Below are 20,648 nucleotides of genomic sequence, written 5' to 3'. Positions count from 1 at the left end.
GACAGACCTCAAAGGGGAAGACCCAGATGCCCTAGAGGTAGAGCCCAGGCACAAGGTTCATACAGGTCAAAGCAATTGGGTGCTTCTACCTTGAAAGTTGGAGAAGACAAATCACAACCATACAGGAAAAACTCCCAATGACTTCCCCCTGCCTGCACCAAGCACTTATCTCCTGGCAGCACCCTTAGGGGGAAAATTAACACTTTTTTCTCAAAATTGGCACATTATAACCCAGGACAAGTGGGTTCTAAATATAGTGTCACAAGGCTACAAGTTCCATTTCCATACCCTGCCAAAGGCAAATGGCTGGCTAGATCTGCCAAATAATCAATGGGCAGAGGCACAAAAACAAGTCTCATCCCTCATGGCCATGGGGGCCATTCAGCAAGTACCAGAGCAAGAGCAGGGACAAGGATTTTACTCAAGACTCTTCTTGGTACCCATAAAGGACAAAGCCTGGAGACCAATACTGGACCTATCTGTTGTGAATACATTCCTGGATATACCAAAATTCAAAATGTTGACTTTGCAGCAGCTTCTGCCCATGCTGGGCGAGAATGCTTGGCTTGTAACTTTAGACCTAAAAGAGGCATACCTGCATGTCCCAATCAGACAATCATGCAGAAGATACCTCAGATTCAATGCTGGCTCAATGCATTACCAATTCACTGCACTGCCCTTTGGCTTATCTACTGCGCCCAGGGTCTTTACAAAGTGCTTGGCACCAGTAATTGCATTCTGCAGACAAAGAGGAATACAAATATATCCTTACTTGGACAACCGTCTAATTCAAGCAGAGAACAAGGACATTCTTCTACAATATCTGGCGTTTGTGAAAAAACTTCTAACATGCCTAGGGTACACAGTCAACGAAAAGAAATCAAAACTAGTACCCTCTCAAGAGATAATATTCCTGGGTGCAAGCTTAAATACAACTGCCCAGATGGCTTATCTCACGCCAGACAAACAAAGGGAACTGACTGTCTATTTCACAATGTTGGCAACAAAGACCTAGTTATCTGCAAGAAAAATTCTGCAGGCTTTGGGCTTCATGGCATCCTGCATCCTACTAATTCCATATGCAAGACTGCATATGAGGAAACTTCAATGGTACCTAAAAAGTGTTTGGACTCAACATTGCCACAGCCTGGAAACAATGATTACTCTCATTCCCTGCCTGCAACAGGAGATTTGATGGTGGGCAAAGGCTTGTCACCAGAACAAGGGACAGCCATTCACATTACCCCCAGCCAGGCAGACACTAACAACAGATGCATCAGATTATGCCTGGGAGGCCCACATGGCAGGAAGATGCATTCAGGGCACATGGTCCTCAAACCAAATGCATCTACATATCAATCAAAAAGAGATGCTAGCTGTTCAAAATGCCCTGACAGCCTTCAAGGACCTACTTCATCCGGGACAACTACTGATGAGACAGACAACACCATGGTCATGTGGTATATAAACAAGCAGGGGGGCACACATTCTTCCCCCCTTTGCGGACTAGCCATGACTTTGTGGGACACAGCATCGACTTACCAAGTAAATCTGCAGGCACAATTCCTGCCAGGAAAGGAAAGTACTCTGGCAGACAAACTAAGCAGAAACCTCATGGATCCCCACTTGTGGCAGCTGGATCCACAAGTCTTCAGCATGATAAAAAGGAAATGGGGATGTTCGGACATAGAGCTATTTGCCTCCCCTCACAACTACCAACTAAAAAGATTCTGCACAAGGACTTATCACAGACAAGCATGGAAAGTGGACGCCCTATCGTTTAGCTGCCTTTCCTCCATTGCCTCTCCTCCCAAGGTACTCCTAAAGGTTAGACAGGAGAAGCCAAAGATGATACTTATTGCCCCAGACTGGCCCCGCCAGTACTGGTATCCATTCCTAAGGAACTTGTCTCAATGCCCAGCTTGGACCTTGCCTCAAGTACCTCATCTACTGTCCCAGCAAAACAATTATATCCTGCACAGCCAACTCAGGAACTTAAACCTGGCAGCATGGTGGATAATGTAGTCATACAAAACACACCTCTCAGTAAAGCTGTGATGGATGTCATTTTGGAAGCCAGAAGGCCTAGTACTCGAAAATCTTATGCTGGAAAATGGAAAAGATTCTGTGCTTGGAACCAAGCACAAGGAACTGATACAGCTGTATCAAATATTCCTTAGATTGTGAAATACTTAACTGAGATGCTGGACAAAGGCCTATCTTTTTCATCAATTAAAATTCATGCCTCTGCCATTTCGGCTCAGTATAATACAGAGCCACCAATTTTTTCTCATCCTTTGTTAAGTCAGTACCTCAGAGGAGCCAAAAATTTAAGGCCTCCAAGGAGATCACCAATACCTGCATGGGATCTCAATTATGTCTTGGAAAAACTCACCCTGCCTCCTTTTCAGCCAGCTGCTACTGCTGATATAAAGTTTTTATCTTGGAAAACAGTCCTGCTCCTAGCAATAACTTCTGCAAGATGAGTTTCAGAGCTACAGGCACTCATGGCTGTGGAACCTTTTATCATTTTTTTATCCAGACAGGGTTTCTCTGAGGACAAACCCAACATTTATGCCTAAGGTGGTAGCCAGTGTGGCTCTTAACCAAACTATTCATCTGCCAACTTTTTATCCAAACCCACAGAACAAAGGGGAGAGAATTCTGCATTCTTTGGACGTACACAGACAGCTTAGATTCTACTTGGACAGAACCAAAGTTTTCAGGAAGACAGAGCAATTACTAGTGGCATATGCTGCAGGATCACAAGGAAAGGCTATCTCAAAGCAGACTATTTCAAAGTGGATAGGCCACTGCATTCGTTTCTGCTATTCACAGCATCGGAAGCCAGTGCCTAAGGGCATTAGGCCACATTCAACCAGAGCTGCAGCCACTTCAGCAGCCTTCCTCAGGGGAGTACCAACCAAAGACATTTTAGAGGCTGCTACTTGCAGTTCGGTGCACACCTTTACAAAGCACTATCATCTGCCACTCTACCCTAAATCCAGGCCAGGCTTTGCCACTGCAGTTTTGCAGGGCCTCATAGCCGCTCCTAATGCTGTTTAGCTCCAGCCTCCCAACCATAGCTTTGGGACTCTACCCAAATGTAATGACTGCAACAGTGAAACACAAAGAACATAGTACAGTTGTGTACACTTACCATAAATGTAGATGTTCGAGTGTATTCACTGTTGCATTCCAGGTTACCCACCCGCCATCCCCCTTTTTTCTGCTGGAACCTATCTTTCCTTCTCTGATTTATACAACCTATGTGGTGTTTTTGCTTGTAGATGAAGGTAAAGTTTATATTGTTGCATGTATTTTTATATATATAAATTTTGGCTACCCTTTTAGGGGGCATCTGACATCTGGGGCAAGAAAAACTGAAGAAAATGGTGTCGGCTGCTTCTTTTATACCCCTGACAAACTGACGTCAGGGAAGTGGCGACAGCAGCCGATGCAGGACCCAAGACTTTGGAATTCAGGCCGACTGAAGGCAACCTGCCAGCAGGATTACCCAAATGTAATGACTGCAACAGAGAATACACTCGAACATCTACATTTATGGTAAGTGTACACAACTGTACTTTCCTAGTTCACTTGATGTCATTTAGTTGCTAATAGTGTAATTGAATCTGCAGAATGTATGCATCTATAAGAGAACATAGGCATTTCCAAAGGAGTTAACACTTTTTTCAAAACTAATTATTTACCATTTAACGTATCTAGTGAAGGATAACAGAATTTCAAGAGAAAAGAATTCTAAGTACAACCATTTAACAAGTTCAGAAGGTCAAATGGTGTCATCACTGTTGTTTCCTCAAGCTTTAGCTTCATAAGCTTGTTAAAAAGTATCTAAATAGGCCCATGCACAACAGAAGTTGTCTCTAGTGAAGAAAATTTTTCAGTGGGAAATTCAGATCTTGAAGCTTATAGAGTTTACAGAAAGCCAAAAAAAAAACACTCAAGCTGCCTTGTCAGTACATGTCATGAATCCCCACAATGAGAACAGTCACACAGACCACCAGTTTTCTCGCAAAACATCAACATCATGAAAAAATTAACCCTTTTATATAAAAACAGCTATTTAAAAGTAATAACAACTGCCTCAATTCAGAAATCATATTATACAATTCCTCCCCTAAAACGTGCACGCTGATTGGCCAGCCCAACCAGCGTGCCCGTTGTAAATCCCTCAATATACTAACGGAAAAAGGTCCGGTCACCCGGACTTTTTCTGTTAGTATAAAACACTGTCTCGCTATGTTAAAAGAGTTTAACATAGCGACACAGGTTTAAAAAAAGCAACGGAGATCTCCGTTGCTTTTTTTAAAGCTGTCTCGCTATGTTAAACTCCTTTAACATAGCGACACAGTGTAAAAAGCAACGGAGATCTTGCGATCTCCGTTGCTTTTTTTTTTAAAGCTGTCTCGCTATATTAAATGGGTTTAACATAGCGAGATAGCTTTAAAATAAGCAACAGAGATATCCGTTGCTTATTTTAAAGCTGTCTCGCTATGTTAAGCTCATTTAACATAGCGAGACAGTTTTAAAAAAAAAAAGCAACGGAGATCGCAAGATCTCCGTTACTTTTCGCTATGTTAAATGGGTTTAACATAGTGAGACAACTTTAAAATAAGCAACGGAGATCTCCGTTGCTTATTTTAAAGCTGTCTCACTATGTTAAACCCATTTAACATAGTGAAACAGTAAAAAAAAGCAACAGAGATCTTGTGTTCTCCGTTGCTTTTGCCCACAGCTCTGATGTACTGCGTAGGCATGCGCAGTACATTAGAACTGCCGCAGAATACCAGACAGCTGCGGAAGGGCAGTAAAGAGGCATTATACAATGCCATTATTTAAGAAAAGTAATTATTTATTTTCTTAAATAATGTCATTGTATAATAGCAATAACCCACTTCTGGGTGTGGGTAATGCTGGATTTACCCACGGTTGGCTTCACCACGCCAACCGTGGGTAAATCCAGCATTACCCACACCCAGGCATGGGTTATTGCTATATTATAACATTTCAGTCATTTACCCACCAGTTAACCAGGCCAGAGAGATAGACAAAAAAGGAACCTAGTATATATATGTATATATATACTGTATTGATGTTTAAAGAGTCTTAAACATCTACTTAGAAACACTAATCAGAAACACCTAGTTACCCCACCACTGACCCACTAGAAAAAATGCACTTTGGTATTAAGTCAAATTATATTATTACTGAAGAATTAGAAGACATAAATCATTTGTAGTTATTTAAAAGGGAAAAATATGTAAAGTACTTATAATGGAGAAAACAGAGAAAAGGAATATTGGTAACAAAAAAGAATAGGAAGAAGGAGAGAGAGAGAATGTTATTTAATTACTTAGTATTATATGTAACTAGAAAAAGTAGCTATAGAAAGGAAAGGAGAAAGTTAATAATAAAAATAATTCACATTAACTTACAGCATAGAGACTTTCCAGAATCAAATATATTATGATTCATAAAACAAAGCATTTAAAGTTAGAAGGAATTTATTCATTTGTCCTTTAGTTTTTTGTTTTGTTTGTTGCTTGCTTCATAGACCATCCATTTTTTGTTGCCTGTCTCTTTAAACTCTGGGATGACCATTCCATTTCTTCTATGTCCGACAGTATTTTCTTTCTTTGGATAAATTCTACTGCTTCTTGTAGGGAATCAAAGATCTTCACTCCTTCTGGCAAGGTGTTTTTTATTCTTGCAGAAAAAAGAATTTGAGCTTTAATATTGGCTTTTTTCAAGGAGTTCATTAGAGGAACACACTCCTTTCTTCTGGATATGACTGTAGAGGTGTAGTCATTGTCAAAACGAATAGCTTTCTCACCCATCCTGATAGGGGAATTAGTCCAAGCTGATTTCAGCACTAAGTCCTTGTCTTGCGAGGAAAGAAATCTAACTATTATAGACCTGGGGTTAGATGAACTCCGAGATGAAGCTGGATTTGCCATGACTGATGAGCCTTCTCAGTTCTAAAAAGGAGGGCTTCAGGCATGTTTAGTGCTGATGCAAACCACTTATTGAGGAATTGAATCATGTTAGCACGCTCTTCTTTCTCAGGAATTCGATATATTCTTATGTTATTCCTCCTTAAGCTACTTTCAAGGTCTTCCAGTTTCTCTATCGGCCTGGTGTTTTTTGTTTCAGAAGAAATTCATTGTGATGTTCATTTTCTGTCATTTCACTCTAGTATCTATGTCAGTTATTGTTTTCCTAAGGCAAGAATCTGTTCAGATTTTTTTTTACTACTCCATAGGTTTATAGGTTCATAGGTGAAACTAGGTTAAAGGCCCTGGAGCCTATATAAGACTAGTCCAAGAAGATTCCCTGGCATCATGCCACCCAAAGTTAGAAGTTCCAGTTGTTTTCTGCATTCATGTTTGATAATATCCATTTTGTTTTCAAATTTGTTTATTTTTAGTGATAGTTGTTGGATGTTTGTTACTTACTATTGGTCCACCAGAACACAAATATTGTCCCCTTCTTCCGGATCTCTAAACTATTTCCTTGAGTTCTTATTTATTGCTTGGTTTTCTGCTTAAAATGAAGCCAGACCAGTCACACATCTAATTAAACCCTCGCACATTGCTGCAATTATCTTCTTCATTAGAATTCTTCATGAAGGGTTTTTCATTGTATAGGCCTAAAGGCTGGAATACATTGTCTATGCCTATTAGAAGTGACAGCATGTATGCGCAATTTATATTTAGTATTAGTGATTTCTGTAAAATGAACAGTGTGTGTGTAAGTATACGTATCACTAAGAGTCTTACGTTTTATTACTGATCTAAGTCTAGGCTGTGCCTCTGGACATTGTTTCAGGTACTGACCAGATGGTACAACAACTTATCTTGTACAAATCAGTCCTACCTCCATAAAAGGCTAGTACTTGTTTTGTTTTATATTGGTATTCTGTGTTCTGATTTTAAATGCATACTCATGTTGTGTTTACCTTGTAGAAGTAAAAAGTAAATAAATACAGCTATAGTGCAAACAGCACAGCTCATTTGGAATGTGACAGGCATTTTCCAGAGTCTCTGTGGAACTGTGCATGATCTTCTGGGCTGGACCGGGTATCATTACATGCAGTAGCAGCCTGGTAATAGTAACCTGCTAGTTTGGCATAGATGTTTCAGACAGTATGCTGCTACACCTGAACTCTGTAGCAGTCCTGGGTTTGAATCCCACAGTTTGCTTATTTTGTGACTCTGAAATAGTCATTTAGCTAGTCATTCAGGCTCCCCGTGAAAAGTGACTGTGTCTCCTGTAGGTTTACTTTGTATAATTTGTATGTATTTTCCCTTAGAAAAATTAGGTGGAAAACTCAAAACTCTTGTCATATCTGTGCAGGTACTCTGCCTCCTCCTCCCCATTTGGGGCATGAGGTTTATGGTTCATGCTAGATGTTGTCGAACAGCAAGCCTCAAGCAGCAGAATCCGTGCCTGAAGATTAAAAGTCTATAGAAGAAAGCGATGCAGAAATACCCTAATGCCTTGATAGAATGTTCTTTGCTCATTATTATTAAAAGCTGTTATCTTCTTTCATTTTAGGTCAGCAAATGACAAAAATAGAGCTAAGACAATGCATTCAAAACGTAATGGAGATGTACCCAAATGGTATCAGTTCAGGAGACTTTGCTGGTGCTTTTCTTCGGATAAATGGTAAACAACTGGAGCTCTCAAAATGTGGTTATGCATCCATGCTAGACATACTGTTAGACCTGAAAGACATAGTGACGTTGGACTGGCATTTCTATCCTTATGTTATTAAACCAAAACTTGGAACAGCCTTACAGAATCAGATTAGCAAAATGGGTACACAAAGCAAGTCTAATCAAAGGGTTGCAAACCAGTTTTCAGAAACTCAGAAGACCGAACAAAAGCAAAATGCATCCCAGAATTCTCTTTGGGGATTAGGTAAGTTCACTTTTAAGTAGTTTTATAGTTTACTCTAGGAGTCATGATGCTGAACTATTTGATGTTTTTGTGTTTATGTCAATTTTTCTTATGCATCCAATGTCCTACTTAGTGTGCAGCATGCCTTTATTTCTTCTGATGTTATTTTTCAAATAAGTGCATATTATTTCTAGTTTTATTGTTACTTCTGTCTTGATGTATAATTTAGGCCACACTTTTGCTCCACGGTAGCCTGTCCTGTGGTCCTAATTCACTTTGCCTGCCTTGAACTCTGCTGCACTGTACATTTTACATGGGCAGCTTGGCAGATACAGCCTTTCCTGGCACACAGCTGTTATCCCTTACTCACGAAATAGGCCAGCAACTGCAATCCCTTCATGCCTCTCCCTCCTGTCATAGGCTACTGCATTTCCACAATCAAACTCTAGTTGCCTGTATCATAGACTGAGCTCCTTCCATGTATGCCATGGAACACTGACTGAGAAAAGAATACACATTGGTGAAAATTATTGTAATAGCAACTTCAAGCAAATTTAAATATACAGCAGAGTCACCTGTGAAATGTGTGCTAAAAGCAAATTAGCAAGCATCTGGGAACCCAATTCTGAAAAATAATTGTGTAAGCTGTGGGCAGATTACATCTTCTATATATATATATAAGCAGGAATTGATTGTTGTTCCATTCATCAGTTTCTCAAAACTGCTTGTTCTTTTGAGTATCAGTACAGCATGTAGCTCAGCAGTGCAAACACGACCCCCCTCTTCCTTAGTCCTTATCATTATTCCAGATGATTACAACTTGATGAGGCTCAACCTCATCCAAAAAAATTCCTTTTTGGGACACCTCCTTTTCCCTTCAGCTTAATGCAAAAATAGGGCTACTTATAACCTTGATATAAAAATTAAAGTGGAATAAAATGCTGATTCTTTCCAACAGGATTCAGCAATGTTCTATATACCTACAAGCCATTTATGTTTTTTTTTAATTTATTTATTTTTACTTTCCACAATTGTATCAGAATTTAATCTGATTCAGATGACTGCTACATAGGATAGTGTTATTTCTGACTTTAAAGTGCCAGGGTGTAAGAAATCTAACCCACAACATACTGTGGCTCTTCAGGCTGAAAAAAATCTTATGTTTAGACTCATCCTTTTACTGACTTTAAAATGCCAGGGTATAAGAAATCTGACCACCAGTGTACTGTGGTTCATCAGTCTGACAGCACTTCCACTCAAGCTGGCCCTATTTCTAGCTCTAAATTAGAGGATATAAGAATTCCATCCCACAAACATACTGTGATTCTTTAAACTGTAAGAATTTAAAATCATCATCACCATTCCCCTTTTTCCGATGTTTGCATAGTGCTTAGTTGTCATGTCAACTGTCACCACATTTCTCAGTTCAGTGCCCTCTTCTCCTTCTTCAAGAGTCATATATGACTGTGCTCCCAATTCTTTCATGCAGTCCATCTGTCTCCTGGCTGGACATCCTTATCTATTATTGCTTTATCGTGTCACTCCCAAATCTACTTTAACAAACAATCTCTTTCTTTCCTGCACATGACCAAATCATGTTACTCTGTTCTTGATGTGCTTTGCAGTTGGGTCTGTCTGCTGTCCATATTTCTCCATCTGTCCCACAGTCTTTATCCTAAAGAACTTTAACTGCATTCCTTAATTTAATTACAAAAAAAGTATCATTAGGTTATACAATTTAATAGTGCCCCTGAGATAGTGGGGCAGCGTAAAAATGTTTCAAGTCCTTCTTGTCGGTGTCTTTTTATTGTAAAACTGTATTTTCACTATCTGTGTAGCCAAATGTCAAGTAATGCAAAGCACCTCCATACACAGAATAATAGGCTGTTGGTAACTTCTAGTAAGTACTTCCATCTTTGTACTACAGCAGCTGTTTGTAACTTAACACATAAATTGTGTACTGTTTTCTACTCTTGAAGAGATCATCTTTATAAAACCATAAACAGGGAGTATAATCAGAGAAAGGCCATGGTATTAGTTTCTCTCTTTCTTCTTTTTATTTTTTTTTTATTTTACCTATTTATTTATTTTCACCTGTTTTTAAGTTGCCTAACTGACATAACCATATAGAGCTTTTTTCTGCATTGTCTGATACCATATGTGCATTTTATTTTCTGATTTGAGCGAATCAGCATCTTATTTTTTGCTTTGCATAATCTGTTTGGCCAGTGTAGTTGACATCCTGGATATAAGTGATTATTTGATATAAGTGAGAGTTAGACTATTTACTGCAAGTCCTGTGTAGCTTTATACTTCATTTGCTTTTCTTTGGTCATGTTATTTTCTTGTTTGATACTTACTGAACAGAGAGTGTAGCTTGGCTTCTCTGCTACACTGTCCATACCACATGCAGTCAGTGTTTTATTAACTTCTGGGTTTTTGAAATAGGATAAAGAAGCCAAGGAAGTATTTTCTTTTCATTTTTATATTCGCAGTTGTTGTTGTCTTTCGGCTTTTCCTGGTTAGGGGTCGCCACAGCGGAACTCCGGTCCGCTAATGATTGGCAGTAGAATTTTACGAATGTCAAGGTGCCAGCTCGACGTTCAACCTTCCACGAAGGCACGCCCATTTACACATGTCTTTCGAATGCCCACCCAACCATGGGGAGGACATGCAGACTCCACACAGAAGGCACTCCCCGCACTCCAGCCAAGAAATGAATGGGAGAACCTCGTGCTGTGAGGCAACAACGCTACCGCTGCACCACCATGACTTCAATTTTTAAGTTCCCTAAGTGGTATAACCCAGTGGTGGCTGGTGCCTGCAAATCAAAGGGGGGGCTGCAGGAGACAGCTGAATGGGTGGGAGACAGCTGAATGGGTGGGGCCAACATAAAGGGGCATGTCCAACTAAAAGGGGGTGGAGCTATGGTGCAGTGGGATCAATGCTGGACATGCTTACTAATTTGCATGAAATAAATGCTCAGTCACTGTGGCGCATGCACAGCACACATTGTTACATATATTTACAGGTTGGTTTGAACACTTATCACTGTGGTATGCTGCAAACAGTACTTCGTACTCTTGTTTATGCACCTGAGGAGAAGCTGTGGTCTGGTCTGGAACACATCAGGTTATACTGGATTTCTCCCCCCCCCCTCCTTTTAATGGAGGCTCAAAAGGGACAGTTTAAAGTTTCCCAAGTAAATACTATTCATGTGACCCCACCTGGTTCCAAATAAGTGCGTGTAGTCTTCTCTTTCAGCTGTTCTTGTTAGGGGTTGCCACAGCAGATCATCTGTTTCCATTTCTTCCTGTCCTCTGCATCTTGCTGTATCACACCAACCACCCGCATGTCCACTCTCAGCACATCCATAAACCATATGAGGGCTTCCTATTCTTCCCTGGCAGCTCCACCCTTAGCATCCTTTTCACCAATGTACCCAGCATCCCTCCTCAGCACATGTCCAAATCAACACAATCTCGCCTTTGGCCATGCCTTCCCCCTCTTCTCCTTTGGCCAACAGTAGCCCAATTTCTGCCAGCACCCTGTTAGCTAACAGTACTGGTGGTGGTCATTGTTAACCCGGGCCTCGACCAATCCTGGTATGGAAATCTATATTGTTGTCTGCATATGTCATTTGGCAGAGGTTATATTGGATGCCCTTCCTGATGTAACCCTCCCTATTTATCTGGGCTAGGGACCGGCATGAATAAATGCATGGCTTGTGCATCCCCAGTGGCTGGGTTACATAAGTGCTTGTAGTATAGTACCAAATAAGTGCCTGTGTTGTGTTCCACTGTGTATTGTGTTCCTCTGTGTATTTTTCAGGTTTACTTATAGATAAAGTCCATTTGTCTGTCTTTATTTTGTACAAACAAATCAATAACTCTTTGGTTGAAGTTAGTATAACTCCGCGTTAACTCTTTTCCTATGGAAATCATAGCCAATGCATTCAGTCTTTCTTGCCCCATTGTACTACGAAGAAACGTTTTAATTCTTTTCAATGTTGAGAAACACCTTTTTGCCTCAGCAGTTGACATTGGTGTGGTGGCTATAATTAACAACACATTGTAAATCTGTGAAAATACACTGGTTAAGGAGTTGTCCACCATGAATTTTAACATCTGGACTGCACTGCCAGTTGCTGCAAAGTCTTCACGTTGATACACCACTCCAAGTTCTGTTCTAAGTTGTCCCCTCAGCAGGAATGGATAGTTGTCTATTGTTGCTGTGAACAGATTTTCTTTAAACTCTCTTATGTATGTTGAAAACTTTTCAGGCAGAAGTAACTGAGAAGCTTGAAGATGGCCAGTTTGTTGAAATTGTGATGTTGCCTGGAACTTTATGATATCACACACTTCCTTTGCAGCAGTTGACAATGTCTCATGCAGTGGTCGGGAAGCTGATGGCCCTCATCTACGTCTTGAAAGGATGTTCTCTGTCTGTAGATACTGTTCTGCAATACCATCAATACCTGATCTGACACCATCAATTTCATTCAAAAATGTATGCACATCCTTTTCAACAGCAGTTGCATCTGTGGTACGACACTGAAGTTGCCTGTACAGAATGTCAACATGGGGTATTATACGGTGGAAAACAGCAAGCTAAAATTTAAATTCATCATCTTCAACTGTTCACAGTAGCCCATTTGCTTCCTGTACAGTTGTTGCAGCAGATGTAGGATACTTGTACAAATAAAGAAAGCACCCAGACAGCGACTCCCAAGTTCTCGTACACTGCATTTACAGTACGAATGTTAAAATTCCACCGTGTTCCTGACACTCTTGGCATGCGTCGTGATACTTTACTATCCAGAGTGGCTTGTCTTTGAACTGAACGACTTAAAAAGGTTGGAATTCCACCAAGTGTTAAAAAAAATGTCCTTGCTTCAGTATTCTGTTGTATTCTGTTGTGTGGCTCTTTGCATTACCAGATTAAGTTGGTGGGCATAGCAGTGTACATAGTAGGCATATTTAAACCTTCCTCTTATGATGGCCTGTACCCCATGCTGAATATCACTCATAACAGATGCGCCATCATAACTCTGAGCAATCACTTTTTCATGCTGGTCTCCCACTACTTCCTTCAACTGTTGTTTTATTAAACCAGCAATATGTCCTGCTGTCTGTCCAGGTGGTATAAAGTATCCCCAAAAATGTTCCGACACCTGTCCATTGACAACGTAACGGAACACAGCAGCAATTTGCCATAGCCCAGCAACATCAGTGGTTTCATCTGCAATTACTGCTACAAATGTTGCAGTACGAATCTCCTTTTTTATTTCTTCTCTGCATATTGTTGCATGCAGACCAGGAGTTTATTTTGAACGGTTTTTGATGTTCCTTTAAAAACAGTTGAAGTTCTCAGGTGTTCAGACAACTTTTGATCAATCTTGCAGCTGAAGTCTACCAGTCTCCGGAACATTCCTGCATTCAGTGACTCTTCAGACTCATCATGGCCTCTTAAAGCAACTTCTTCTTCAGCACATAGCTTGATGCAGTTATAAGTGATAGAACATGATGGTTTTCTTCCACTTTCTTGTTGTGTCTTTCTACTGATACTTAACTGAGACCTGATATCCACAGTTCCCAACACTGCTAGACTCATTTGGTTGTCAAAATGTTTAGCAGATTGTTCATGCTTTCTGGACTTTTTCTTCCATTCTCTTCAGGTCATTCATAACCTTTGATGTCCAGGTATCTTCTCCACTGAACAACAAACATGGGAAGCAGTACAAGCTGTTTGTTTCCTCACAACCACAGATCCGGGTGTGTTTGTCATACACTGACCTGCTGAAGCTGCGTGTGTATGTTCTTGACCTACTTGTACCTGGAGACTCCATCTTCAGATCAGGTGTGGGTCTTCCAGTCCTCTTGATTCTTAACTTTTCATTCAGAGTTAAGTCTTTAAAATTAATAGATTTCAGCAGGCCACTGTAACACTCTGCTCAGTCATTCTGGTTGTCGTAGTTGTAACTCTGAAATGCAGAAATGATTTAAGTGCCACTGTTGTATACATGTTAAAGTACAGGTTCAGAAATAGCACTCATTTCATTGACAGTCTGCCACATCCATGACCTACCAACTATCTGGCTTGGCCTTGCCAGGATTTAAAAGTCTCTATTAATACATTTGTGATGCACACACTGTCACAGCTTACATTTTGTAATAATTCTGGCTTTGCAGGACTAAAAATAAAATAGGGGCAGTCATTTCATTGCCCCCCACTACAGTTTATGCAGCATCAAAATAAATGTGCTGCACAGAGACAATAGTCACAGCCTGTATGCATATTGCTTACTCCCTCAGACACATTAGTTTTGCAAAGCCAGAATTACAACAGTAAAAGGCCAGTTATTTCATTCTCACACTAACATGATAGTCCCCCATCCCAATAGGCTGCCTACCAGATGTACCTGGCTTGAACCTATGAAATCAGAAAGCAAAACAGTAATGTAACTGCATCTTTTACATAAACATTATCCAGAGGTCAGCACTTGTACTCAGTCCATCTCACTCCATCCAGCTGCAGTCTTAACAGTTAGTAGTGGGGCCAATTATTTCATTTAATTTCCAAACAGCCCTCCCACTTAGTCCGGCAAAGCCAGAATTACACCAAATCTACAGTGCCAAACATTTCATCCACAAACAGCCATCATATCAATTACCAACTTAAAATATCTGCTGACCCTGCCTGGATTAAAATTAAAATATTAATGGCTGGATTAATTTAGTCTGTTGCAGAGAAACGGCAGTTACAGGCTTGCACAACAGCTGACTTCACCCAAATAAACAGATGTTCATCGTGTTTCACTGTTGCAGTCATGACTGTAGGGTTCTCCCCTGCTGGCAGGCAGTCCTCGGTCGGCCAGAATCCCAAAGTCTAGGTCTGGCGTCTGCTGCTCAGCCATGCTCCCTGACGTCAGAGCGCCAGGAGTACAAAGCTGACAGCCGACGCCATGTTCTCCAGTCTTTCGTGCGGTGATAGCAGTTCACAAGTGCCAGTCGGCTGACTCCTGACAATTTTTTATAAACTTACTTCAGTCCAAAGACTTTCTTCTCCTACTCAAAGCTAAGTACTCCATTGGGGAAACTTTTTTCTTGCTCCAGTCCGATGTCAGAAAAAGTTAATAATTGTATTTCATGTGGGAAGCAAATACCTCATAAGGATTTTCATTCTTACTGTATTCCTTGCTTAGACCCTGACCACGACGTAGCTAGTTGTCGGTTTTGTGCTAGATTCAATCAACGTACGATTAAACGAAGGTACGATTTTGCATTTCATTACTTCGGTAGGCGTTTTAATAATAAAATGTCGTCGGATACGGTTCCGGCTACCGAAGTTCACAAACGACGCAAGGATAAAGACAGGCCTCCGAGGTCCAAATCAGACGATGTTGTACAAGCAGAGCCAGCTTCAGGTTCGGCCGTCGTCAGTGAGGCGCTTTTGCAGCCCCTGTCGTCGGCCATTTCGGAACCGATGGCCGAAATGGACTCCCACAAGGAGCCAACTAGGCCTTTGAATATTTTTGTTGCAGGACCTTTGGACAATGCTCCTTCGGATGGGTCCAGAGCCGCTGTGCAGGTACCGGCTTCCGAAGGGGTTTTCAGGCCTACTCAGCTTCTAATAAAGGCAAAGCCAAAGACATAGGCAAAGACTCCTTCCAAATCAAAGACTGTAGCCCAGGCCTCTTCAGATCCGGCACCCAAGTCTCAGAAACAGTTACTTAAGATGGCGGAGGACTTACTTACTATGATTAGGGGTTCACATCCCCCTCCAGATAAAAGGCCAAGGCAGGAAGTGTATTATGACTCCTCTGATCAGGCTTCTGTTTCTTCAGTTTCATCTTCTGACCAGGAATATTCTTTCCCTTTTTATGAGGATTCTGATGCTGAGGAATCCTTTCCTTCAACTTCTCCCCCTGAGGATTTCTCTTTTGGGGAAACTTTGCATGAAATGAGGGAACATTTTCACTGGGAAGGACAGGAGTACTCGGAATCTAAGAAAAGACTAAGGGATTTTCTTCTTCTTCCCCAACATAGACCCCTGGCTATTCCTCCTATTTTGGATATTGTGGATGATGCTTTTTCGGAGGCTAACTTAACTCCTGACTCTTTTCCTCCAGCTCCTGTTAAGCCAGACAGATATTATAGGGTTCCTGATTCCCACCAGTTTTTATACAAGAATCCTACTGCTGATCCTGAAACCATTTCTCAGGGTCCTAAGGGGGTTAAGGCCGCTTCTGCTAAAAACCCCATTCCCACTGAGAAGGATTCCAGATGGGGCAAAAAAGTGTACATTTCTGCTACTTTATCTATTAGGGCTTTAAACTGTCAGTTTCATATGCTGAAATACCAGCAATTTCTTCTGTCTGTTTTAAAACAAAAGCTAACTTCCATTTCCGCCTGTACAGATGATAAGGAATTATATGACTTAATGCATGCCACTGAACAAGTTGGGAAGCGTGGTTTACACTGTGGATTTGATGCCTTGGAGGCTTCTTGTAGGGCTGCTGCCTCTGGCACAGTCATTAGAAGGCATGCATGGTTAAAGGAACAAAACTTGCCAGATCAAGTAAAAGCTAAATTATTGGATGCTCCTGTTCAGCATAATGTTTTGTTTGGATCTAAAGCTGAAGAGGTGATAAAGAAGATGGAGGACAAGGCAAAATCCATGCAAACAGTTAAAGATTTCTTACAAGTACAGCCACCCAGATTTAGTAGGAATTGGCCTACAAAAAAATTGGTCCTTTCCCAATTCAGACAGGCCTCGGAGGGGTAGATACAGACGCTCCCGAGGAAGGCCTCAAATGCAAGCCTCTTATAGACCAAGACAGTGGACTGCTTCCACCCCTAGGGGAGGAGAGGAGAGGTTGCAAGCTCATAGAAAACAGACTCAATGACTTCCTCTGTTGGGCTGCAGGAACGTCTTGCCTGGAAGCCCCTCTCTGAGGAAAATTTCTCTTTCACCTAAATTGGACTCATATAACCCAAGACAAGTGGGTTCTGGATGTGGTTTCAAGAGGTTACAAATTCCATTTTCATACCCTACCAAGACCAAGCGGATGGCCAGATCTTCCAAAACATCAATGGTTAGAGGCCTTAAACCAAGTGGAAGCTCTCTTGGCTATGAAAGCCATAGAACTGGTTCCACTTTCAGAGATGGGACAAGGTTTTTACTCAAGGCTCTTTCTAGTCCCCAGAAAGCAAAATTCATGGAGACCCATTCTGGATCTGTCAGTCTTGAACACTTTTCTCGAGATACCAAAATTCAAGATGCTTACTCTACAGTAGCTACTTCCAATGCTGACCAAAAATGCATGCATGGTAACTTTGGATTTAAAGGAGGCATATTTACACATTCCCATCAGGCAGGAATGCAGAAAATACCTCAGGTTCAAGGCCGGATCGAGGCACTATCAATTCTCTGTGCTGCCCTTTGGATTGTCTACTGCGCCCAGGGTCTTCACCAAATGCCTGGCTCCAGTAGTAGCTTATTGCAGACTCAAGGGAATTCAGATTTACCCTTATCTGGATGACTGTCTTATTCAGGCAGACAGCAAGGATGTCTTACTCCAGCATCTAGAATTTGTTCAGAATCTTCTCAAGTTCCTGGGATTCACTGTAAACATAAAAAAGTCAAATTTGACACCCTTACAACAGATAATCTTTCTGGGTGCTTTTCTAAACACAACAACCCAGATGGCATTTCTGACATATGAAAAACAATTACAGCTGGCTTCAACTTTCAAAACCTTGGCAACATTAACTCAGCTATCTGCAAGGAAATTCCTGCAGGCTTTGGGTTACATGGCCTCCTGCATCCTTCTCGTACCATATGCAAGACTACATATGAGGAAAATACAGTGGTACCTAAAATGTGTATGGTCTCAGCATTGCCACAATTTAGACATACAGATCACCGTCCTGCCTTGTCTTCAGAAGGAATTCCTTTGGTGGTCCGAGGCATGTACTCTAAACAAAGGAAAACCCTTCTGTCTGCCTCCAGCCACTCAGATACTAACCACGGACGCCTCAGATTATGCATGGGGGAGCTCATTTTCAGGGCAACTGTCTGCAGGGCCTTTGGACAAAGGATCAGAAGCACCTGCATATCAATTTAAAGGAAATGTTAGCCATTCAGAAAGCTCTATTGGCCTTCAGGAATCTTCTACAACCAGGACAACTACTGATACGGACAGACAACACCACAGTTATGTGGTACATAAACAAGCAAGGGGGATCTCATTCCTATCCCCTTTGCAGACTAGCCATGAATCTATGGAACACAGCTCTAGCTTGCAAACTGGACCTTCAAGCTCAGTTTCTGCCAGGGAAGCAAAACTTCCTGGCAGACAGTCTGAGCAGAAACCTGTCGGACCCACACGAATGGATGCTGGACACCGAAATACTCAAGATGATTACAGCAGTCTGGGGATGTCCTCACATAGACCTCTTTGCATCCCACCTCAATCATCAACTACAGATTTTTTGCACCAGGACATTCCACAAACTAGCTTGGAAAGTGGATGCACTATCATTCAGTTGGAGAAACCTCTCGGGGTATGCCTTCCCACCTCTACCTCTTCTTCCATGGGTATTATTAAAGATCAAACAGGACAAGCCCAAGATGATAATCTTGCTGGCCCCAAATTGGCCTCGACAGTTTTGGTACCCAACACTGAAAAACCTTTCTCTGGAGCCGCCTTGGGTTTTACCACAGACTCCGAACCTTCTGTCCCAACACCAGGGTCAGGTTCTGCACTCCCATGTCAAAACTCTCAGCCTGGCGGCCTGGTTAATCCAGGGTCTGTGATTCATTCTCTCCTACCCAAGCAGGTTATGGATGTCATTTTAGAAGCCAGACGTCCTAGCAATAGAAAATCTTATGCAGGAAAATGAAAAAGATTTTGTTCCTGGATGCAGGCTCAGGATTCAGATCCTCTTATTCCTAACATTCCTCTGATTTTACTTTACCTGACAGACCTCTTACATAAGGGACTCTCTTTCTCTTCCATAAAGATACATGCCTCTGCTATTTCTGCTCATTATAATGCAGACCCTCCAATCTTTTCCCACCAGCTCATGAGACAGTTTCTCAGAGGAGCTAAGAACTTAAGGCCCCCTATATCTCCACCCATTCCTGCTTGGGATCTCAACTATGTTTTGGAAAAACTCACCTTACCTCCTTTTGAGCCTGCTGCTACATCTGACATCAAGTTTTTATCTTGGAAGACAGCCATCCTGTTAGCTCTGACCTCTGCCAGGAGAGTTTCGGAGTTGCAAGCTCTCATGGCTGTGGAACCTTATATTATTTTTCATCAAGACAGGGTGTCTTTAAGGACTAATCCTACTTTCATGCCTAAGGTGGTTTCCAAAGTGGCTTTAAATCAAACTATTCACTTGCCAACTTTTTTCCCCACTCCTCAAAATAAGGGGGAAAGGATCTTGCATTCCTTGGCTGTACACAGACAACTACGTTTTTGCCTGGACAGAACCAAGGACATCAGGAAATCAGAGCAATTGTTTGTTTCTTATGCTTCAAGTTCCCAAGGTAAAGCCATTTCAAAACAGACCATTTCTAAATGGATTGCTCATGGAATCAGATTTTGCTATTCACACCATGGAAAGCAAATCCCAGGGAGTATAAGGACTCACTCTACCAGAGCTGATGCCACTTCAGCTGCCTTCCTCAGGGGAGTTCCTACCAAGGACATTTTGGAAGCTGCAACTTGGAGTTCAGTGCATATTTTTTTCTAAGCACTACAATCTACCTCTTTACTCTAAGTCTAGGGCAGGCTTTGCTTCTGCAGTCTTGCAGGGCCTTTTAGCCGCCCCCTCTACTTTATGACCACCTCCCTTTTATTCTGCTTTGGGATTCAACCCTACAGTTATGACTGCAACAGTGAAACACGATGAACATAGTACAGTTGTGTACACTTAGCATAAATGTAGATGTTCGAGTGTCTTCACTGTTGCAGTCTGGGTTTCCCTCCCTCCTGTCCCCTCTTATTTTTTCTTTTGTGTGGTTCCCTTTTTCACCCTTCTTCTGAGGTATATTTGCAAAGGGTATGGGATCTTACTCATTTTGGAACACCTGACATCTGGGGCAAGAAAAACTGGAGAACATGGCGTCGGCTGTCAGCTTTGTACTCCTGGCGCTCTGACGTCAGGGGGCATGGCTGAGCAGCCGACGCCGGACCCAGACTTTGGGATTCTGGCCGACCGAGGACTGCCTGCCGGCAGGGGAGAACCCTACAGTCATGACTGCAACAGTGAAGACACTCGAACATCTACATTTATGGTAAGTGTACACAACTGTACTTTATCTTGCAGAGCCATAATTTAGACAGTGAACAAGGCTAGTCACCTCAATGAATTCACAAACACCCCCCAATACCTAAGTAGCTGCTTTTTACCTGTCAGGATTATAGTACAAATAACAGTAACAACTGTGCTGCATACTTACAAGCTGTGACTAATGTTACTGTCAGCAAGTGCATTTCATGTATTTTACTTTTATTTACTTTTCCACAATGCAACACTGTTTTATAAAATATAAATCTCATGTCATTGTCAACAATGTCCAGGAAGAAAAGCTCAACATATTTAATAAACATTCAGTATAGAGAATGAACAGATATGAAACATATATGAACTACTCAAGCTTGCTAATTATTGTACATTCATCTTAAAGTACAGACATTATACTTTTGC

General features: G+C 41.5%; 1 protein-coding gene across 1 annotated transcript in view; it reads left to right on the top strand.

Annotated features, from left to right (window-relative positions):
* LOC122815975 overlaps window positions 1–20,648 on the top strand; it is a 391,333-nt gene that overhangs the window by 271,328 nt on the left and 99,357 nt on the right. The window contains exon 3 of the mRNA XM_044088863.1: window positions 7,582–7,947. Within this exon, the coding sequence (XP_043944798.1) occupies window positions 7,582–7,947 (366 nt within the window). The remainder of the gene's footprint in view (window positions 1–7,581; window positions 7,948–20,648) is intronic.

The sequence above is a fragment of the Protopterus annectens genome, chromosome 1.part1 (assembly GCF_019279795.1).
Source record: "Protopterus annectens isolate FY-2018-M chromosome 1.part1, PAN1.0, whole genome shotgun sequence".
NCBI lineage: Eukaryota > Metazoa > Chordata > Ceratodontiformes > Protopteridae > Protopterus > Protopterus annectens.
The sequence above is the reverse complement of the archived record's forward strand: the minus strand, read 5'-3'. Positions and strand labels throughout refer to the sequence as shown.